The sequence below is a fragment of the Phyllostomus hastatus genome, unplaced genomic scaffold, assembly GCF_019186645.2.
Source record: "Phyllostomus hastatus isolate PE091 unplaced genomic scaffold, TTU_PhHast_1.1 phas_contig_17, whole genome shotgun sequence".
Taxonomy (NCBI): Eukaryota; Metazoa; Chordata; class Mammalia; order Chiroptera; family Phyllostomidae; genus Phyllostomus; species Phyllostomus hastatus.
This window is the reverse complement of record NW_025333664.1, coordinates 9,740,982-9,762,924: the sequence shown is the minus strand read 5'-3', so window position 1 is coordinate 9,762,924 and position 21,943 is coordinate 9,740,982. Positions and strand designations below refer to the sequence as shown.

General features: G+C 51.5%; 1 protein-coding gene and 1 long non-coding RNA gene across 14 annotated transcripts in view; one reads left to right on the top strand and one right to left on the bottom strand.

Annotated features, from left to right (window-relative positions):
• ZMYND8 (zinc finger MYND-type containing 8) overlaps positions 1-16,055 on the bottom strand; it is a 114,989-nt gene extending 98,934 nt beyond the window's left edge. For 5 of the 12 annotated variants that reach the window (XM_045832830.1, XM_045832826.1, XM_045832836.1 and 2 more), the window contains exons 1-3: positions 15,992-16,055; positions 15,076-15,309; positions 6,084-6,154 (exon numbers count right to left, since the gene is read on the bottom strand). Coding sequence is in view for 11 of the 12 variants with exons in the window: in XM_045832826.1 (XP_045688782.1) it covers positions 6,084-6,154; positions 15,076-15,089 (85 nt within the window). In the remaining variant the exon portion in view is untranslated. Of the gene's footprint in view, positions 1-6,083; positions 6,155-10,026; positions 10,181-13,860; positions 14,230-14,462; positions 14,624-14,794; positions 14,848-15,075; positions 15,310-15,991 lie in introns of those variants that run through there. The other 7 variants (XM_045832824.1, XM_045832835.1, XM_045832833.1 and 4 more) reach the window with 4 other exon arrangements.
• A 1,744-nt stretch (positions 16,056-17,799) lies between these two features.
• LOC123815148 lies at positions 17,800-21,279 on the top strand. Of its 2 annotated transcripts, none has more exons than XR_006785026.1 (3): positions 17,800-18,361; positions 19,673-19,939; positions 20,478-21,279. It is a non-coding gene; the product is annotated as an uncharacterized LOC123815148 (long non-coding RNA). The 2 variants fall into 2 exon arrangements; XR_006785025.1 differs by having other exon boundaries at positions 20,475-21,279.
• The last annotated feature ends 664 nt before the right edge of the window (positions 21,280-21,943 follow it).

The following is a 21,943-nucleotide window of genomic DNA, read 5'->3' as shown; positions in this document are numbered from 1 at the left end:
CTCAAGGCCCCAGAAACCCTCGAGGCCAGCTACCTTCGCAGGTCTGCCTGCTGCCCCTGCAGACACCCACCGACGCGGAACCCCTGGGACAGAGCTCAGAACCAAGGACAGACGAAGGTTTAAATTTGAAGATAAAACCCGACCCCAGTTCCCCACTTTGCCACCTCATGAGCCCAAGCCTCAGTGTCCGTAACTGTAAAATGGGACTAAAACCGCACCTACATCATCGCATTACTGGGAGCACCAAAGGAAGTGATGTGCCTATCCTACCTGCCCCCGAGCAAGCACTCAGAGGACATTAGCTGGGCACACACGGCGGACACCCAGACAGTACTTCCGTCGTGTGCCCGAGCATCCTTCCGCAGGTCATCACCCTCGCATACAAATGTCAACCCGACATCGGGCAAGCTCAGAAGCGTGGTCTCCCGAGGACGAAAGTGCTCCGGTAAATGCCAGCCAAGGCTGGTGCAGCGACAACCACCGGCTCGGAAATCACTCAGCTGGTCAGGGAGCGTGTGTCGGGGGGGGGGGGGGGGTGCACCGACTGAAATTCAGTCGGAGAACCTGGAAGGTCAGACAGACCGGTGCGGCGACAGGATTTCAGAATGCAGAGCCAGTTTCTGACAGCACTGCTAACTTTCCCAAATGTAGCCGAGTTCGCAGCCTGTTCTCTACCTATAAGACGGGGAAAATGTTGCCAGTTTCCCAAGATGCCTAAGGAGTCGTCTCATCTTTTTTTTTAAAGGGTTTATTTATTTATTTTTGGAGAAAGGAGAAAAGGGCGAGGAGAGGAGAAAGAGAGACAGGAGAGAGAAACATCGATCAGTTAGTTGCATCTCCTGCGTTCCCCCACCGGGGACCAAACCCTACACACCCAGGCATGTGCCCCGACCAGGTCAAACCCGTGACCTTTCACTTCTAGGGACAATGCCCAACCCCCTGAGTCACAGCAGTCGGGGAAGCTCCATCTTCTTTTAAGGAATTGTCTCTTCCCCCGGTGCGGCAGTGCTGATGGGTCTCGGTGTCCGGATCCCAGCCCTGCCCTGGACAAAGGGCAGACACACGGGACCCTGGCTGAGACGCTCCCTGGGGACTTTGCCCTGTGGCTCCTGAGGAGGCCGCACACAGCTCCCCCACCCACCCACCCCCAGGGCAGCCCCGGACCTCCTGCGTTCCCACCGACCCCTCAGGCAGGCCGACGGCCTTCCTCTTCGGCTCCTCAGCAGCCGGCTTCCAGGGCTGGCCACCACAGAACCCCAGCAGGGTCGGTGGCGGGGATGGTGTCACGTAGGGACTGAAAGCCAGGAATCTCCCAAACCGCAAGACAAAACAGCTGGAGGATTAAGTATGCATTCACCGAGCCCACGTCACCACACCTCAGATTTTGAGATAATTAGGACTGAAAGAGAGATAAGGCTTCACCCCATCAGCCTTTGCAAACCTCACGTCCACCATGATGACTTCAGCGCTCAGCACCCCGGCGAGCCGGTCCCAAAACGCCAGCCCTTTGTGTTGGCGGTGTCCTTGCCTGACCCTCGGGGCCCCATGAGAAAGGTTCCCCGGGCACAGAGGCGGCCCTGGATGACGGGGCTCAGTTCTGCACAAAGCCATGCCCCTGAGAGAGAGAAAAAGGTCTCCCTTGACACCCGGTGACCCCTTCCCCTGCTCACAGACTCCCCACCAGGACGAGGGCTGCAGAGGCCTGGGAAAAACTCAGCCCAAACAGCTGCAGCCCAGCTTCCTTCAAATGTCTGAGAGTCCAACGGGACCCGACGCCGGTTCCGGGGCTCCCGTTGCAGCCTGCCTGCCAGGCAGCCCCACACAGTCCTCCATCACCGGGGCACAGCTTCCGCACCTCCCTCCACACCCTCTTCCTAGAGGTGTAAGTGGGGCCAGTAGTAGAACGTGGTAAGTAGGACCTCCGGGTGACGGGCTTACCAACACAAGCTCGCCCCACTTCGAGCCGGCTCTCACCGTGGCTGACATTTCGGAGCGCCCACCACATCCCAGGCACCGCTCTGGGCACGCTGTCCATGTGAGCAAATTGCATCTTCACCAGAACCCTCTATCTTCATCCGCCATCCCCGTGTATGAGGGGAAACTGAGTCACAAGCAATAACCCAGTGAGGCAGGGCACGAGCCAGAATGTGAACCCCAGAAGTCTGGCACTAAAAGCCAAGGTTTTCTAAACTTTCCTGCCAGACTGTATCTCGCATGGAAGGGGGGCACTGAAGAAGAGGGTCAAGGACCCAGGGGAGAAAAGGAGGCTACATCCTCACAAAGACCATCAACAAACAAATAAATGAGAACTCCAAGGTCATGGACGAAAAATAGGAAGAAAATCGGGAGTAATTTTGAGCAACCTTGCAGGACACCGTAAACGTTTGATTATCTTTTTTGGGTCATGGTCCCATTAGTGTACCTGCGTCAGAAGTTCATCAAGCTGTACACCTTAGACTTAAAAGGTACCAGGAAATAGTAAACGCGGCGGATGGTGGGAGGTTACAGATAAGGAAAGGGAGAAGGAGCAGAACTGGAGACAAGGGTATAAGCTCGCTGAATGTGAGATAGAGACAGAAATATCTACAGACTCGTGCGCACAGGTGGGTTAGTGGGTGGGGCGTTCCCTTGCTCTGTCTGCTGAGAGGACCTAAAGTGGCGCCCCACGCCTCGGCGGCGATGAGCACGCTGGGTGCCCAGATCCTGGCTGCTAATGCTCTTCTCTGATAAAGGAACGCAGGACCCCTGGGGAAACGACTAACGCCAGCGCGGTGACAGAAAAATTATACAAGATGAGTGAGCCTAGAGCCCCTTGTCAAGGCATAGAGGGAGGAAGTGTTCAACCAACCAACCAATCAATCAATCCGCCAACCTCCAGCCAAAGGATACTGAAATGTTTCCAATGGGCCAAGCTAGAATAATTCTTGCAAAAAAGTAAATAAATATAACCCAAGTAGAAAACAAGAGTCTGTGATGATATAAATATATGACTTAATAAATAAACGTGGGGAAGGGACAAATCTCCCATAGAGAAGAATTCCAAATAATTTACGTAGATATCCTGGCCTTAAAGGGTAGGAATATGAGTCCCCACTGCACCTGAGCTGGGCCTTGTGACTCCCTTCTAAAGAGTCCAACACGGGAGGGAGAAAACTGACCAATGCCACCGGAGCCAGGTGATCACGGTCAACTCCATCAGTTGACACTACGTGCCCCGGATGTAATGTGATGCAAGGGCACTGGCTCCCCAAACCTAATCACCGCCCCCACCTGCTGTCTACCTCAGTTCAATCACAAGAAAAATAGCAGAGAAATCCCAGGTGACACCCTACAAAATACCTGACGATACTCCTCAAGACAATCAAGGTCATGGAAAACAAAAACCTGTGAAACTGCCGGAGCCGAGAAGAGACAGAGGAGACGCGATAACTAATACGCTGAGGTGTCGTGGGCAGAATCGTGGAACAGAAAAGGGGCCTTGGTGGGAAAGCTAAGGAAATCTGAACAAAGCAGGGACTTCGGTTAGTAACAACACAGTCACATCAACTCGTTGATTATGACAAGTAAACCATCCTAACGTCCGATGTCTGTGATAGGAGGAAAACTCTGTGTGCGTGTGTGCAGGAATGTGATACGGGGAGACTCTGCAATATCTTCACGGCTTATCTGCAAACCTAAAATTAGAAGCTTATTATGAAAAGTAACAGAAAAACGACAGAACGGCTCCTTTGTTTGCACTGAGTGGCCACTGAAGGCCTCTCCAAATAATTTACGTAGATATTCTGGCCTTAAAGGGTAGGAATATGACTCCCCACTGCACCTGAGCTGGGCCTTGTGACTTCCTTCTAAAGAGTCCAACACGGGAGGGAGAAAACTGACCAATGCCACCGGAGCCAGGTGATCACGGTCAACTCCATCAGTTGATGGAGATGGCTGATGTCGGAGGTGAATCTGAGAGACAAGAAGTAGGCAGCGGGACACCACGTTCCCAGCAAAGGGCACAGGACGTACGCGGCCCCACGGAAGGAACACGGGGGAAAGAGGCCAGGTGGCTCAGGTGGAGTCAGGGGAAGAGAGAGCAGGAGCTACACAGAACGTCCCAGGGTGAACAGGTTGGCCCAGGTAGATAAGGCATGATGACCTCAGACCTAAGCCTCAGGGCATCCCTGGAGGTCAGGGGAAGAAGTTAGTAAAAGGGGACAGGTGTGATCTAAGCTTTCTGGACCGCCCAGGCTGCTCTAGGTGGAGGACTGCAGTGGGGTAGATAAGAAAGAGGGACCAGGGTCACCCCAGAGTGGTCGCTTTCAGGGAGCACAGTCACAGGGAGATGCCACCTGGTGAGCAGTATGCAGGGAGATGAGAGAAGAGAAGACAGGTCTCTGCACATGGGGGGCAGGGGTTGCCCTGACCAGAGCAGGCCTCCCGCCCCAGTGACAATCCCTGGCTTTGACCCTCTTGGAGAAGTCTCCATAGCGAGGCTCCAGGAAGAAAGCACCTCCTCCTCCTTGGGGGCAGAGGCTCGGTTCTGCCACTCACTACCCGTGAGACATTACCATTTGGAGCCTCAGTCTCCTCATCCGCAAAATGGGAACAACACCTCCCTCACAAGGGGTCGGGAGGAACCCAGCAAGAGAAAGCTCCTGGTCCAGCACAGCCTTCCTAAGCACTGTGAGGAGGTTTTCTCCAGCAGAGGCCCAAGGTGGGAGGCAATTTCAGAACCTAACCTGACACCCAGTTTCACAGAAGAAACCGGAGGCACAGAGACACAAGGTGCCCAAGCCCCGCGGGAGCCTGAACAGCAACAGACCCCCATCTCCCAGCGTCCCACCTCTGGCTTCTCCCTTGACATTCTGACCACAAGAAGGGGCTGGGCCACACTCCCTTCAGCTGTCGCAACATATTTCTTCAGGAAGGTTCTTTCCTTGCTCACGACTCCCCCGCTCATGCCCCCCCCCACCGCCCCCCATTGGCTGGATGGGGGCTGTGATGAAGAATGACAGGCCCACTAACTGGGCCCACCCTCCCAACCTCTCCCTTCCCCCGCCCCCCAGGCACAGACCACCCACACAGGCAGCCTGGCTCCTCCCACCTGAGGGGTCTCCGGCCCCCTCTCTGGACCATGCCAACTCCTCATCTGTCGGGTCCACCCCCCCTTCCCAGGTTGCAGTCATGACTACCTGACCCCCATCTTTGCCCCAAATGCCAAGCTTGTGCAAATCTCCAAAAAGCTCTGTGGTGTCCGATGCCTCGCGCCAGCCACTTTCTGTGCCACTCTCCTCTCCACCAGATGGGGGGCTCTCCGGCAGACTCCGTCCCAACCCTCTCCCCAGCCCTTCGCGCCATCCCCCCCACCCTCAGGCAGGCCCTCAGCGCCTTGCCCAGGCATTGCAGCGCCGTGCTGCAACCACGAAGTTTAGAGATGAGCATTTTCATCCACCGAAGACGTGAAAAGCACCCGAGGACCTCATTTTCACAAGCACCCTTGGAGGCAAACGTGAGCAACCGCTTCCCGTAATATCGCCCACAGGCCAAACTCGAAGTGCCAACCCTCCAACGAGAAGTCGGAGGGGTCTGATACGGGTTTCTGTCTTAGCCAATATCAACGGTGTTCGGTCGAATTTGCTAAACTTTGTCCCAAGTGCAACTACTGGCCCCAGCATTCCGGCAGTCCCACATTCCCCTCTACTCCTGTGAGTCCAGACAGGCCTGCTCTTCAATTCCCAGCCGGAGCAGCCGCTCGAGATGGGTGCCTTCCAGAGCGCCCTTTATTTAAATTCCGATTCCTGAAAGTCACTCTGCAGAGAGACAGCCCGTCACCCTCAGTCAAGACATAAAACGTGCCGTCACGAACAGTCCCCGGCAGGTCGGCCTACGTGCACAGGCACGCAAGGGAAAGGAAAGCAAAGAGCGATTTCGCCATAAATCAGGTGCCGCATCATCCTCCTAAGGTCCCGCATCTCAGAATCAGACGAGTGTCGCAAGCTCGGCTCACGGAGACACACTCTGCTGCACTACAATAAGAGAGAGAAATTCCAATTTCCTCCTCTGCTCTGGAATAGGTAATAGACAAGACTTTGACTCACCTTTGGAGCGAGTAGAGATATCCATGCCCTCTACCACCTCCTGTTCTGTTTTTATTTCCTCTTCAGCCAAGCTGAAACAGAGCAAATGATGTTCAGGTTTAGGCAGACGGAGAACTTACCCCATGGGGGTGTCATGGGGGTGTCTATAGAAGTCCTAAGGACAAATCCAACTTGAACAGAATCCCCCATCCTTATGTAGGGATGGGGGCGGGGCGGGGCGGAGGGGGGGGGGGAATCCACACTTGATTGCAAACAAAGTGTTAAGCCTCCTAAAGGAGTATTTTTAAAACCCTAAGTTGTTCTTTTTTTAAGTCAAATTACTATCCCACTTGTCATGCTCTTGGGGGGTGCAAAAAAGCCTTTTCTTTTTTTTTTTTAGACACACAATTACAATCTGCCCCACCCAGCCTTGAGTAAACACGTTTCCCATTCTAACCCAGGGTTCAGGTAGGAGGTTCGGAGTATCCGGCATTCTGAGGTCTGAATTCTGTAAGGCAAAAAAGCATTTCTCAGACCTCCCTGCCAAATCTTACAATTTCCTGACGAGGCAGGAGCATGAAAAGATGCACAGAATTACAATGTGGAAAAATCTGCCCAGGCTAAAAGGCCCGGTCTCCAAACACTCAACCCCCCCAGCACTGATCCCAGGAATGAGGACTGGGGTCCACACACCCCTACCCCATGGAGGTTTCCTCTGGGTAGCAGGCAGGCGTGGCTCAGAGAGAGCATTCGGCACTCTTTTGAGCTGTGACTAATTATCCCCCACCACAAAGGTGGAATGAGGAAGGGATTACTTGAAAGAGAGGCTGAGAGTTGGGGGTTGGGGAGAGAAGCAAAAAAGCGGGCCCCTTGGCGGGGAAGGTCCGCCAGAAAGCTTCTTTTCTCTTCTGGAACTCCTCCTGGTAGAGACAGAGAGCACAGGCCACTCCATAGCTTCACCACCCCACCCCCACACCCCCACACCCCCACCGCCCTAAGCCAAGCCAGTCAAGTGCTGCCTCAATAGGTGCAGAACGTGAGGTGCTGAACTTGCCCAATGTTCGGGCTGACAGTGAAGTGATAAAAATCGCAACAGTTACTCTAATGCAATTCCCTGCGACTGTGGTTCAACGAGATACGGGTGCACCCCCAATTGCTGCGGCTGGTACTTTCCATCTGGAAGCCTCAAAGCCAGGACAGGAGGGAGGCTGGGTAGGAGAGCAAGGCCTAGAATGTCCCTTCCGTATTCCGTGGTCTGGGATTGTCTGGGACAGAAGATGAGTCCCAAAAGGCCTGGCCACGTGGAGGTGTGTTTAGGGGAGAGTTCCATGTTTGTTGGGGGGAAAAGGGTTCAGAATGGGAACTAGATAGAAAGGAAGAGAGGACAGCTCAGAATTAAATTATAAGAACTCGGAGGCCTCGAAGTTAACTAGTCCCAGCAGCCAGAAGCAAGCTAGTTTGCTTTTAAATCAGAACATTAACACCTTGAGCTCTCTGATACCGGACCCGTTAACAATTTCATTTGCACCGCATCTGTAGAGACAGGCTGTGACACAAATCTCCAAAGAAGTAACTGACGTGTTGTCACAAATGGTTTGCATCAGAAGAAAGCAGCCTTTTACACTGAAGCACACCGCTAACACGCACAACTACGGCGGTGTGGGGGGAGGAAGGCGATCCGGGCACTAGTAACTCACTCCACTTTCAGAGGCATCCGTTCTCAACCCAGACACACACACACACCCCCCCAAAGGCTGTCCGTAGGGCTTCTGGCGACCATTTCCTGCTTGGACCGACTGGAAATCAACTTTAACAGAAAACCCCATGCAGCCCACAGAGGTGGGTAGATGGTCCACTTCAAAAGAACAAATAACCACCCCAACCTTTCTGCCAGCCAGAATTGTTTCCCTCTCTAGCATGAAGTGTGTGAAATCCTCAACTTTTGAAACCGATCTCACCTTTGGAGTGATGGAGAGAAAAAATGCTAATCTGGGATCTCACCAAAATGCCCAGTAGGGAAAGAAACCATGAATGCCTAACAGAACTCCCAAGACCCACTTGAAGGATTTCTGCAGGGAGGAAAACAGTCCAAGGTACCGTGGTCGTGGAGCAGGGCTGCATTCAAGACAATGATTTGGCTGGGAACAGCCCACAGGAGCTGAACACTTCAGGCGGAGATGCTGCTGAGAGGCTAAGAAAATGCAAACTAGTGATGGGGGGGGGGGTGCTATTTGCTGCTGAGTTGAAGATAATCAATTCTGGAGCAGACAAGAAGGGGGTAAAAGTTAAGCTGTTTTTATCTTTCCAAGTATTACGGGGTGGGCACCATAATCACCTAACTTTAGCAATAGCACCACCAGCTTTCACCAAGGATTTCAAGTACAATTTCAGAAAGCCATCTTTTTCACAGACCAGCAAGCCATCCTTTCAAAGAGAACCCGTGTCTGCACACACACGCACACATGCACACACACACAAAATACACTGCATGTGACTAAAGGAAATTGCAGAGTCTGTGCAGTAAAAGGGAAAAAAATTCATTTACAAAAAGCAAAGACCAGAATGCAAAATCAGTCATTTTTGAATAGCCACATCTAAAGGGACTTCCTTTTTCCTACACCACTGAACTCAGGTGGTTTTGTTGTGTGTGTGTGTGTGTGTGTGTGTGTGTGTTTGGTTTAGTGTTAAGTACTAGGATGTTTATTAAAGAAAAAACTATGAATATTACATCAAAAGTGGTGGTAAGAAGAGATGTGTTGTACCTGTCTGCGTGCCCCACAGATCCTGATCAATTTAGGTTAAGAACTGTTCAGTCATTCGGGGGGAAAAAAAAAGTCAAATAACAGTCACTGTTGAAAAGGCGGCTGCATCTGGAGAGAAGACTTTGAACTCTTGTCATTAACACATTCAAGTCTTAGGAAATATACAGCATCTTTCCTTCCCTATCTGTTCCCTGCCAGCAACCCGGGACTATTTCAATCAAACACAATGGAACAACAAGCCCTTGTTACAAACTGACATTACTTTTTTTTTTTCCCTTGTTAAGGTCTGCAGAGGAGACTGGGGCCCACACCAAGAAAGGCTGAAAAGCAAACAACAGTCCCTCACCCCAACAGGAAAATTCACCATCAACTAGTTGTATATATTATGTTACCACCACCACCACCACCCCTTCTGGCACTCACAGTTACCCTAGGTCACTTGCCTCTGGATTTCACAAACTGACACATTTCAGACAATTAAAGAAATAACAGCACCTGCAAATACAACAAACACCATGCCATCCCGTCCCAGAAAGAATACATTTCTCCCCCAGTGCCTGAGCAGGAAAACCAAAGCTTCCTTCTTAACCTGCATGCACTGAAAAAGAGCAATTAAAAGTTGCAGATGAACTGCTGAACCTCCAGGATGCTTTAAGCCTTCTGATTATTAATTCTGAGGACTGAAGGCTGGTCCGTAATACCTAGGAACCCCATCCCCTCAACACTCCCAAAAGAGAGAGAGAGAGAGAGAAAGAGAGAAAGGAAAAAAAATCTAGTTTTTATATAAAAATGCCTGGATACACAATGCCCACATCTTTCCTTTCCCCAAGTGCCCCTACTATTTGCCTTTTAACCAAGAATATCTAAACCCATCTGGAATACACAACCAGCATGCACGAGACTCTGGTCCTACAGCTGAGGATCAATGCACAGCAATTCAAGAAGCATGCATCATTCCAAAGGACTTTTTCCTCCAGCTTTTTACTCTCATTCAAAATACCAAACTGGTCCAGGCTGCAAGAAAATAGTTAATCCCCAAGATACAACACCTTCCTCTTCTAGCTCACAAAATAGTCAACATCAAAATTTTTATAAAACCATGCTTCCCTCAATCTGCAATTCATTTGTTTTCTTTCTCTCTTTTTTTTTAATTGAGGGAGGGAAGGGAATGGTTAGCAGAGCAGCTTTATATAAGCACTCACCTAAAACAGGCCGTCATCGGGAGCTAAGCTATTTATGCAGGATTCTTAAAATGGCGTCTGGCAACACTGCCTCATTCCTGTATTGAAGCTAAAATGGTAGCAGTTTGTTCAATAGCTGTAGCTCTTGTTTAAGCAGCCCTGCTAGTTTCAAAGCCACCTTCCTAAATATCAGAACCAGGAAAAGCTCAACCAGAGGACACCAGCAGCAACCCAACGTTTAGAAGCTTAGGGGAAAAAAAAAAAAAAAAAAAACCCTGCAATGACAGGGGGAGTTTGTGAAGTCACAGGTTCCTAAGGAAAAGCCTTCCCTCTCCCACATCCTGAGCCTTCTACCATGAGGCTCTGAGAGGAGGCCCCCCTGGCCCTCGAATTAGGTGGGTGAAGGTTAGGAAACAGGCAGCCCTGTGGCATAAACTGCAGGGAGACAGGTGTCTGCGCAAAACCCAAGAATATGAAAAGGGGGCAGGCAGCGCAGGGGAAGGAAGCCCACTTCCCCTTCTTGGTATTTTACAAACCAGCTCTGCATCCACAGCAGAAAGGAGCTAGATAACATGAACGTGCTTCCAGGACAACAGCGTCCGAAAAGCCGAGCCCGAGGGCTGCACCCGGCTCTGAGGCCAAGGCAAAGCCAAAAGGCGGTGTGCACGCCTGAAAACGGCCACCGAATACCCAGCCAGTCCTAACTCAGCATCAAGGAAAGACAATCGGAGTCTGCAGAGACACAACAATAAAACATTCGCCCAGCCAATGCACGGGATACTCACAAATTAGATTTTTGTCCACCCCCAACAGAGCCCTGAAAATTAACAACGGGTTTTGCAAAACCCGCTTTCAAAGGCCAAACGGATAGCCTCATAGTGGATAATGTAATTTACGGTTACAGGTCTGAGCATGGGCCTCAGAACTGCAGTGCTGTGAGTGGGGAGTTTCAAGGTGACTGCTTTTTAGCTCCAGGGGAGACGGGAGGGCATGGTGCCCAAGGCTGTGCCAGGGCGAGGACGGGCAGCTGGCTCCTTGCCGGCCGGTAGGTGGGTAATCTTGATGAGGACGGACAGCCTCGCAGCACAGCTAGCTAGCTACAGGGCTGAAATGGCTCCCGCCTGCTTGTTTATCTGGAAGGAGACTGGGGAGGGGGAAGGGCGGCCATAGCCTAGGCAACCTGAAGCCAAGGGTGAATCCTGGCTTTTGCATTTAAGAGCAACCCAAGGGCTTCTAAACACATTCCCTTCCGAAAACCCTCCGCTGTGAGATGGCAAAGGCACTTCTGCGTGTGTCTTTCTGTTCAGGGTCAACCAGAGGCAAAGCCAGATCTAGGGCTTCCCGGCTGACAAATGTTTGTTGCCTCTGCCACAGGAGAGACAAGGGAAAAGAAGGCAAAAGAAACAAAAAGAGCACACATTTGAAGTGGTTGGACTCAAGAAACCTACCTCCGCCTTCAGGGTTTTCTGGGTTACCATCCTGGCTTTTTATTAAAGATTGACTCACTTTCCCCTTCTCCTGTTTAAGACCTGAAGCCATTTCCCCCCTGCTACCTAGGGAAAGAAAAGGGGGGAAGGGAGGGGGGGAGGGAGGGGGGAGGGAGGGGGAGAGGGAAGGAAGGAAGGAAGGAAGGAAGGAAGGAAGGAAGGAAGGAAGGAAGGAAGGAAGGAAGGAAGGGGGGGGCTATTGTTTTCATCCCTAATTTATAATCTAAGATGCCCCACTGTTTCTGACTCAAATCTTTGAGCTGATAATTGTAAACGTAACTGGACAGGGCTCCAACAAGCTAACCATGGTCGTACACAGCAATTAGAAAAACTCTGTAGAAAGTTTAGTGGGTGATTATATATAATTAATTCCTAGTTACAGATGGAACACTGACCATTTTCTGGAGCTAATAAAAGCAGTGACTTCCCCCTCCCCCACATGAATGCCACTTAATTTCCCAAAGCAGAAAGTGAATCCATCCTGGAGGGTCTTGAAGGAAGAAGAAGGAAAAAAAAAAAAAAAAGGGAGGGGGAGAGAGGAATCAAAAGCTCCAATGTGTCTGTGTTTGTTCCTTGCAGCTGTGCACCCTCTTTGGGGACTGAGGAGGCAGAAGGGAAAGGGAAAACAGCCCAGTGTTCTGTCCCTCCCTCTGCAATTTGCCAACGTGGCAGAGAGAACATTCTACCTTGATATAAAAAAGAAGGGGGGCAGGGGGAGATGCCCTAAGAATGGACTGCAGGAGCCTCTTCAGCTTGGTGCATCTGCTTTTCCTAAAAGGAACAAAGATGGTGGAAATTTCCAGAAGGCCCAGTCTCAATTTGGCCACTGCAATAGTCAATCTGTAACCTTTCCTCCCAGTCTATTGGTTCAGAAGCTGCAGAGAGGAGGCCCATTGGGCTGCTCTGGGAGCCAGCACTGCTGTGCCTACCTAGTCCTGCTGCATTGCAGACATTTCTTTTTCCCCCCCAAGTGGAACTGGAAAATCGGGCTACTTTGAAAGCAATTGACTTTTACAGACTCATGCTTGGTGGTGGCCACGGGACCCAGGGCAAGGGGCTCGCTTGGTCCAGGGCTGGGAATTTGCTGGGGCTGCACATTTGAAAACAGATCTTGGCTTTGCAAACCTGTGGGAGCCATTTTAATATGAGCTTTTAGAGAACAAATGCCTTGCCCTTAGGTTTCCTTCCAGCCCAACAAACACGTCATTATGCAAACGTTGGAGGTACCAAACCAGGGGTCTTGTGATTAGATTCTGCTTCCAGGGAGGCCACCAGAACCTCGGTATGTCATTACCATTTACAGCCAGGAGATAAGAACAAAGAGAATAGCTAAGTGTCTGAACTTACTTGTGGGGGGCAGGAGCACTGTTCCTGTTTTAGGTACAGAAAACATCATTAACTCCCTGCACTTTTCCTCTAAGAAGCTGGCCTTACACAGACTTTTCTTAACTTAGAATTGGTACATTTCTTATTATTAAGGTGCTAAAAGCTGGACAGTAATTTAAAAGGGAAAAAAAAAGGGATTAATTACTGACTCCATCAGGTTGGCATAACACAGCAATCAAATGGAGTTCCAGCATGGACAGTCACGCTGGATTGGTCTCCAGGCTGGGAACTGATGCAGTGAACTTCTAGGGAAATTCTGAAGCTAACACTCAACAAGAGTCCACTCCCCCCCCCCCCACTCTGAAGTTCTAACTGCAACATTAAGAGATTCGGGGAAGTGTAAGAAGCGAGAAATAAATCATAAGTTAAAGGCAAGCGTGCATACAGATGTGTGTGGGTCAGACTTGGAAAAAGGCCGAATCTGTTGTGCAGTGAGTGCTGAACCAAGTTTGCTGGGGGTTGGGTTTCTGCACTCACTGTCAGTATCTTAAAACCTGATTCCTGCCACCACCGTCCCCACACACACCACCACCCCACACACACGCCCCCACCCCACCCCCACATACACACCCCCACCCCCTCCACCAGCAGCTCCTGCCCCGCCACTTGCTTAAGGCTCTGGGACTCTCAGAACAAGCACTTTCTTATATTTCACAACCAGATCACCTACCCAGAGTTCTAGCTAATATCCAAACAAACCCAATGAAAGGTCTCCAGGTAAGTCACAATGAACTGCACATGTCTCCCCTGTCTGAGGGTTAACAGGAAGTGTAATCTTCGATCCTAGCTGCAGGTTCTCAGGAAAAACAGTGGATTCAAAGTCACCTAAAAATCAAGACACTATTAAAAAGCCCTCATTTGGTTCCTGCTCATGAAAAGCCCTCCACTGCTATAGCCAAGACCCCCTGCCACAAACAGACCCCAAATGTTTGCCAAACTCTTTGTACATATGGTCACAGAGGAAATGGAGAGCTTTACTTACCCAACATGTTCAAGCAACCGTCTCATTTTTCCCCAGTTAAGAAGAGAGAACAGGCTGGCAGATTTGGGACTTGATCAAAAAGGAAATTTTTTTTTAAACAGTTACATGGGATCATTAAAAGCACACACAAAACAACAACACAACCCAACAACTGAATAGGGAATGCTGTCATGAGCCACAGACATGATTTTATTTCCTCTGCACTATCACACAGAAGGGCAGAGGGTGATACAATGTAAAAAAATAATAATAATAATAAAAGGGGAAAGGAAAAAGAAACCAAGGATGAAACAATTACATTAGTTCATTGAAAATCATGCAAGAAGAGAGAGAGAGCTAAGGGATCCAAAAAGAGTCCTCCCAGATTTATTGCAGGATGTTGTCCAACCTCCCCCCCCACCCCCACCCCCACCCCCCATCCCTGCTCCAAAAAACTTCCTCCAAAGCCTAGAAAACACTTTCAGCAACATTTGCTGGCTGTAGGCTGGCTTGCAGAAGAACACTCTGTATCAACAGAAGTCAGGAAAAAAGGCTGAACAATGTAGTCTCAAGTGCAGAAACCCTGTAGGGAAAGAAAAGACCATGTAGACACCACCACCCACCTAGGCCCCAGGAGCCAGGCGCTCGCTCTCCTTAGCCCTGCTCTGCTGAAGGGCTTGGTTCTGTTTAGAAACACGCGTCCTCTCTGGTCAAAACTTCGTCCAGCCTTCCCAGAACCTCTCTGGAGAGGAAAACTTGCCTGCTTCGCTGTCTGCCATGAGCTCTGCTTACAGAGGAGCCTGCCTGCTCACCTTCCATTTTCTTCCCCCAGCAGGCATGTGACACAAGAGAAGACAATAGTGCAGGGGAGGGGGGGGAACTGCTCAGAGAGAGAGAGACAGAGAAAGAGAGAGGAAAGGGAGGGAAAAAAAAAGAGGCTTCTTTTTTGGCATACCAGGATCTAGCTTCAAACTATTCCAGAAACACCATGTCCTGGTGGAAGCAAAGGTGTGCCAGGCCCTTGCCAGTTTTGCAAAATCAAGCTGTGGCTCATGGCTCCTTAGCCATGTGACCCAAGAAAGCTAGCTAAAAATTCTCTCTAAACAGTTCCAAGTTAACCTAAGTGCTGTGGGGGTGAGTGTGGCACGGCCAGCCACAGAGAAATCACACTGCTCGCCCACAATTCGGATGTCTCAGAGGGAGGGGGAGAAAAGATGGTTAAAAAGTCGAGCTTACCTCTGTGGATGCATTGTTAACACTGTGTAATGTCAATACTTATAAAACATGGAGGACAGGCTCCTAGTTCTCACAGAAAAAGGGTTTGGCACTTCGGCTTGATGATCTGGCCGCCTAATAAGAGCTCATCCCCGATTGGCTGGCCCGGCAGAGCGGAGTGTAAGGCGGCCCGGGATTGGCTGAAACACTTCCTGAGCGATTATCTTTGTGAGGCTCTGGTGAGCAAGAGCCATCCTGTGCATAGAAAGAGACAGGCTAAGCTAGGCCTTTTGCAGCAAGAAAAACTTGGGAAAGGGGCCCCCAGACGCACTTGTCCCGCACCCTGGCTCGATTTCTCGGCACGGGCAAACCGGTGCAGCCAGCCTGACCTGCTCCAGCTAAGCCTGAGGCCTGGGGGGGCCCTGGGAAGAGAGTTTTTGGGGTGAGCTGAAAGGGCTCACCCTCACCTGCCCCCCACAGGAGCGGCTCCCTGCTAGGGGGAAGTCTGGCTCTTTCCTAGCACAATCTAGCAGAATCCAGCAAGGGGGGTGAGGGGCAAGTGAAGCCGAGGAGTGAGGAGCCCCAGGAAATGACCTAAGCAGGAGAAAGGGGCTGAAGGCAGGCCTCTGTGGAAGCTGGGGGCAGACAGACAGGACAGGCTAACCCCCCAAAAATAGCTACAGAGCAGCAGTGGCTTCTCGGCCTCGGAAGGAGGGTCGAGGCTGCTGAGGGGAGGAGGGGAACAGAGTGGTCAAGTTTGCATAGTCATTGTCAGAACGCCTCCTGGAAAAAAGCAGGCCGGAGAGCCATTTTCCCCTTGGCACAGACTCCATGCTCTCTCTAGTCCCCCTCAGCCGGCACTCCCAAGGAAAAACCAAAGCGGGTTCCTGCCTCCCTGCCAGGATGCCAAGAGGCAGCCCCCCTTCGCCGGCCTTACCCTAAGAAAAGCCAACTGCGCTCCTAGCAGGCCACATGCCTAGACCTACGGACTTCCCTTCCCCTCCCGGTCCCCTCCCCCGCGGCCGAGGCCTGCTAAACCTGTCAGTTAAACAAAAATCTGACTTCCGTCTGAGCCTGCGATGCCTTCAGCTTCCTGCCTATTAACCCTCTCTCAGACTCGGGGCCTGGCTGGGAAAGACTAGGCCCTGGGATCGCAGAAAAGGCCTATGGAAAAATACCAGCTGCAGCTTCCCCTGGCAGATGCAGGGAGGGAGGGAGGGAGGGAGGGAGAGAGAGAGCCGCTGTCTCTCGCCTTTGCTTCCCAAGGAGGCGTGTACCTTCTGAATCCAGGGCACAGGCAGTGCCTCCCGGTCTGAGAAGCCATTTAAATCCAGAGGGAGAAAGCAAGATGTCAACTCGGGGAGGGAACAAGAACCCCCATTATTAGTCAGGCCTACACCCACTGCTCAGCCCTTGCTGTCACAATCTCCCCTGTATGTGTGTGCTTAGGGAGCTGGGCCCTTGGTGGGCAGATGAATCCCACAAGCTTTATTAAGGGTTCTTGCTTAAATTTATTTCCACAGAGAACGGCTTCTTTTCGCCCCCTAAGGCAGATGGAACAGCTTTTCACACGCAGCCCAGAGCTTGGGAGCGCCCCCCCCCCCAATCTCTGGCACTGCTGCCCAGTAAAATATTAACTAGTTTTTCAGAGCTGCTTATAATCCCACCCATTTCAATAGTATTAGGTGGTCTTTGCCTGCTTGCTCCGGAAAGCTGCCTTTGTAGTTGGTCTGTACCCTAAGAAGAAAAAGACAAATCAAAAGGATCCCAAAATATCCACGCTTGCTTTCTTTTTCTTCTTTTTTTTTTAAGACAAGGTGCTTAATTAACAAGACTTTAAAACACACACACACACACACACACACACACACAGCAAGTCGGAACAACAGAAACTAAATAAACACCAGTGTTTAGAGGCTGGAGAAAGCTTCCAGAGGGGAGGCAGCCATAGGCCAGGAGGTAAAATTGTAGCCCAACAGTGCCCCGAGTCTCCTCCTAAAATTAGGACTCGTGGGCTTTCTTGCCCCACGCCCGCTGGTTCCCACAAAGAAAACAGAGCTGCTGGCCAGCCCTCCCTGCCCCCATGCCCCCCCCTTGGACAACAGATGCCCACCGTGTGTACATAAATTCTTCCTGCCGGGAAACCGATCGAACAGGAGCAAGCCAGGAATGGACACACAGTACACTGCAGGGGCAGGCCCCAGGCTTTCTGACCAGGGAGGGGATTTTGTTGCTGCTGCTGCTGCTGTCGTTGTTGTATTTTAGGCTAAAGAGGCCAGGATGCAGGGAGGGAGGCCTCCACCTCCACAAGGCCAGCACTTGGGACAGTGGGCCTGGGCCACACCCGAAGGGAGAGGCCTCCTCTTCCTGGGCATGGAAGCCGGTACGGGGAGACCAAATGGGGGACAAGAGTCGAAGGCCAGAGCTAATGAAACTGTGCTTCCTCCACCGCCATCCCATGGGAATACCGTTTGTTTCTGCGGGTGCTGCCTTTGGGGAGGACGGGGGGGACGGGCAAACAAATGTGACTGTGAGTCTGCGGCAGATTTTGCGTGGGGCTAACTTCGCTAACTTCGTGACCCAATGAGGAAATGTGCCCCTGGCGCCGCAGGGTGGATTTTAACCCGGGATGAGAGCTTGTTGCATAAGCAGCTGCAGCACCCTCCCCCTCCCTCCCCTCCGCTCTCTGATCACTTGATCACTTGAAATGTTTTCTGGGGCAAAGAGCAGGAAGCTGCAGGCTCATTCTGGCAGCCCAGCTCCGTTTGAGGAATGCTGTCGGCATTCGGGCAGGTTTGAGGTTATCTGGAAAAGTGCATTCGGGCTGGGGACAGAGACAGAGGTATGGTGGCGTATGGAATCCTGGGACAGTGATGGATGGAAAAGGAAGGCCAGGGCAGGCCCACTAAGGGCCACCCCTGGGCTTGATGGAATGTGGCTGATAAGAGGCCAGCCCGATGTTGCTGGTCTGCACGTAGAGATCACTCGGCGGCCCTTCTCAAACCCTCCCTGCACGGAGGGGTCCCGGCCGCTGCCGAGCGCTCACAGCGGGCCGGGCACTGGCCGGCCTTTCACTCCCTGACTTCAGCAGATAGGAAGCATTGTTACAGGCATGGAACCGAGCCCAACGAGGTGAAGTGAGCCGCCCAAGGTCACATAGCTGGCAAGGGCTAGGGATCAGACTACCGACCCAGTTATGACTCCACATCCGCTAAGCCCTGCATCTTCCCTCGCTTCCAAAGGAAGAAACAAAAGAGGAGCCTGAGCCGGGTTTTCTTCAGGAGGTCGACTCCTCTGACGACGAGTTGTAAGTCCTGAGTGATGGCGCTGCAAGAACCTCAGATCAGACTCAGCAAAGGCCCTGGGCAGTCTCCTCTCCCACCCTCAGCAAGACGTCCAAGGGGGTCACTTTGCCATTTCTAAAACCAGGCTTGTGTATTCCTTCAAGTCAGTGTTTCTCCAGCAGGGGTGCCTTTGCCCCCATCCCCCCCGGGGAATATGAGGGTAACATCTGTAGGTCTAGGGTTGGCACAGTTCGGAGGAAATGTGCCACAGGCATCTATCTAGTGGGTGGAGACCAGGGACGCTGCTAAACACCCCTTAGTGCTCGGGACAGTCCCCACGACAAGGAATTATGTGATCCAACCGTCCTATGATGCCCAGGTAGGGAATCCTTGGCTTACATGAAAAGAAAAAAAAAGTATCCAACCATTCATTATACGTCTGGATAGAAAAGCCAGCACAGGCCCAAACAAGCAGGTTCCATGGTGTTATTAATAAGCAATGAGCTAATAAAAATAGATTAAGCCTGTCTTTCTTAATATTCCCAGGGGACAGAGAGAATCGGGGGACAGAATCAGGCAGAAGGAAGGCAGGCAGAGAGTCTCCGTGATAAAGCTGGTCTCTAAGGAGAGGAAGGGCTGGCCCCAGCTCCCTTCCCCAGGCACCCCAGCTAGCAGAGGCCTAGCCTCCCCGAAATGGCTCTCCGCTGCCGCTGGCCCGCCGCCAGGCGAGCAGCAGGAGAAGCGGCCTCAGCAAGCTGCATCCCGAGATAGCCCGTTGGGCTGCCTGTGAAAATAAGCACACTCTGAGTTATCTGGCCACATGCTAGCAGCAGGCCTCGCGGTCCGTTATGCAAAACGACAGGATTGAGGCAGGGAGGTGTTTTAAATATCTTGTTTTGTTTTGTTCCTTTCTGGCCAATCGGAACGGAGGCCTGCGGCAGGCGCGGTGACCGGAGGGCTCCCCTTCGGAACACGGAGTCATGTTACAGCCGCAAAGAGGCAATTAGGGCTCCCTACCTTGAAGAAGAGGTGTCCCCAGGAAGGGTTTTGTTTTGGGTTTTGGGGTTTTTTTTTTTAACTTCTTTCTAGGAGGGACTGGCAGGATTAGGCAAATGGAGGGAGACGGGAAGGGCAGGGGGGGATGGTACAGGACCGTCAGGCAGATGGCCACAGTGTGGGTGGGGGGAGCTGTGAGGGATGCAGAACCCAACTGAAAATCCAAAGAAAGATGCCGCAGACCTCCACTTCCCCACTCTCTTATTCCCAAGCAGTTACTATAGAAAGAAGAGCAAACAGGTGTTCACTCTATTTGTTTCTCTCTCCCGCTTGACCAGTGGCAAGGCCTGGGGACGTTTCTAGTTGTGACATCTGGAGGAAGGCTGTGCTACTGGCGTCCAGAGGGCAGAGGCCAGGGATGCTGCTAAACAGCCCAAGATGCAAAGGGTGTGGCCCAGCACCACCCACGCCAGAGAACTAGTCAGCTCTCAAACTCGGGAATGCCACGCTTGGGACAACCCTGAACTGGAGGGAGAGCTTCCCCAAGGCAACGAACTTGTCTGAATTCTGCACCGCTGTGCTCTCAGCATCTAACGTTGTGCTGGGTATGTGTCCGAGCTCAGTAAAATCTCGTCCCCCACCCGGGTGGCCTCCTGCCTCTGCCCTTGTAAATGCCTGTGCGCGGGCACGCCACAGCTGCTCGCACAGAGGCAGCCCGCAGTCCTTTTGTAGCAAGTCAGACCTCCTCCCCCCGCACAAAGTCCATCAGTAGCTCCCACCCCACTCAGACTAAAAGCCTAAGTGCTCCTGGGACTCACTCCCCTGCAGCCACTCCGATCATCCATCTGCTCTTTCCACCGCCTCAGCTCCGTTCCCTCCTTCCCCTAGGCCTTGGCACTTGATCTTGCCTCTGCCCCTCCTCCCAGCCCGTCTCCCCACTTCCCCAAACCACCTAACAGTAAGCCATTTCCCTCCTCCAGCCTCACATGTCTGTTCCTTCCTTCCTGCCTTCTCACCTGCTTCTGAGAGGATTCCCCAGCCCCACGCGCCATCTCCTCCCCTGCTCCCCCTAGCAGATGCCTTTCTGCCTGTGCCCTGGCACAGCACCTTGAACCTTTTTCCTTCCTTCCCCACATCAAGCAGCAGAACGGTGCAGCGGTTGGGCGTGCGGCTGCTGGCATCAGACTGCCCGGGTGTGAATCCAGCCGCCCCACTTGCCAGCTGGGCAGTCTTGCTTGAGGTTCCCAATTCTCTCTGTGCCTCGATGTTCTCATCTGTACAATGGGAGCCATCAGAACACCTGCCTGCAAGCATTGGATGGACCAGTCCTACCAAGAACACAGTACGGCCGGTATTTACTTAGTTGCTGCTGTTGCTTCCCTCTCCCCTTGCTCTTAAAAAGGTATTTTCTAAACGCTTCCAACTCAGTTTTCTTCCTCTTCCACCATCCAACTTTGCAAAGGAGGACACTGGGAAACACTAATAGCTGACATGTTCCCAGCACTGCGTCAAGTACTGTTCCAAGCAATTTGCATGAACTAACCTATTGACCTGCCCAACCCTATGAGGTGGGCGCCGTTATAATCATCAGTCCCATTTCCCAGATGAGGAAACTAAGGTAGGAACGATTAAAAGTCCCATTCTAAGCAAACATCTTGTCCACTCTCCTCTGCCTCGATACTCACCCACTCCTGAATGCCTTCCAGTTACCTGTTTACTCAGATGTCACCATGCCATCATCGATAAGGGACTGATTAAATAAACATTATCCCACCACAAAACAATACTGTACAGCTGTGAAAAAAGAATCTGGGGACTCTTAATGTGCTGATGTGAAACAAACTGTAAAGTATATCATGAGTTAAAAAAAAAAAGTACATGGCCCGAGCTGGTGCGGCTCACTAAAGGGTCACCAGTTCCGTTCCCAGTCAGAGCACATGCCTGGGTTGTGGGCTGGGTCTCCAGTAGGGGGCTCTCTAGAGGCAACCACACATTGATGTTTCCCTCTCTTTCTCCCTCCCTCCTCCTCTCTCCAAAAATAAATAAATCTTTAAAAAAAACAGTATATGAACTATAATGCCATTCTTAAAAAATAGGCACACCTCTGTATGTGCATGTATGTATCTTTTTAATAGGGTTGCTTATACATAGGATCTCTTGGAAGCACACTTAAGATAATAGTAACAGGCTCTGGCCACATAGCTCAGTTGGTTTGAGCATCTTCCCAGTACACCAAGGCTGTGGGTTCGATCCCTGGTCAGGCCACATATGAGGATTAACAAATGACAAATTAACACATAACAAACTGGGCAAGCACATCCTTGCTGTTGACACAGACGGTCCACAGATAGTGCACGGAGCGTCTCCTCTCCCTCTAAGAGCCAGATTTACTGCCTGTGGCTCTTGCTTTCAAGGAGCTGAAGCCAGAGCAGAGGAGGTAATGAGCAATTAAACAAATATGTGAGCAAGACGAAATATCAAAGGGAGAACAATGCTATGAAGACAGACAAAGCACGGTGAGGGGCGAGGGGAGGCCTGCTTCAGGTAGGTGAGGGAGGATTCCAGTGAGGCTCTGACATCGGAGCTGGTCAACATGGAGCCTTCCAGGT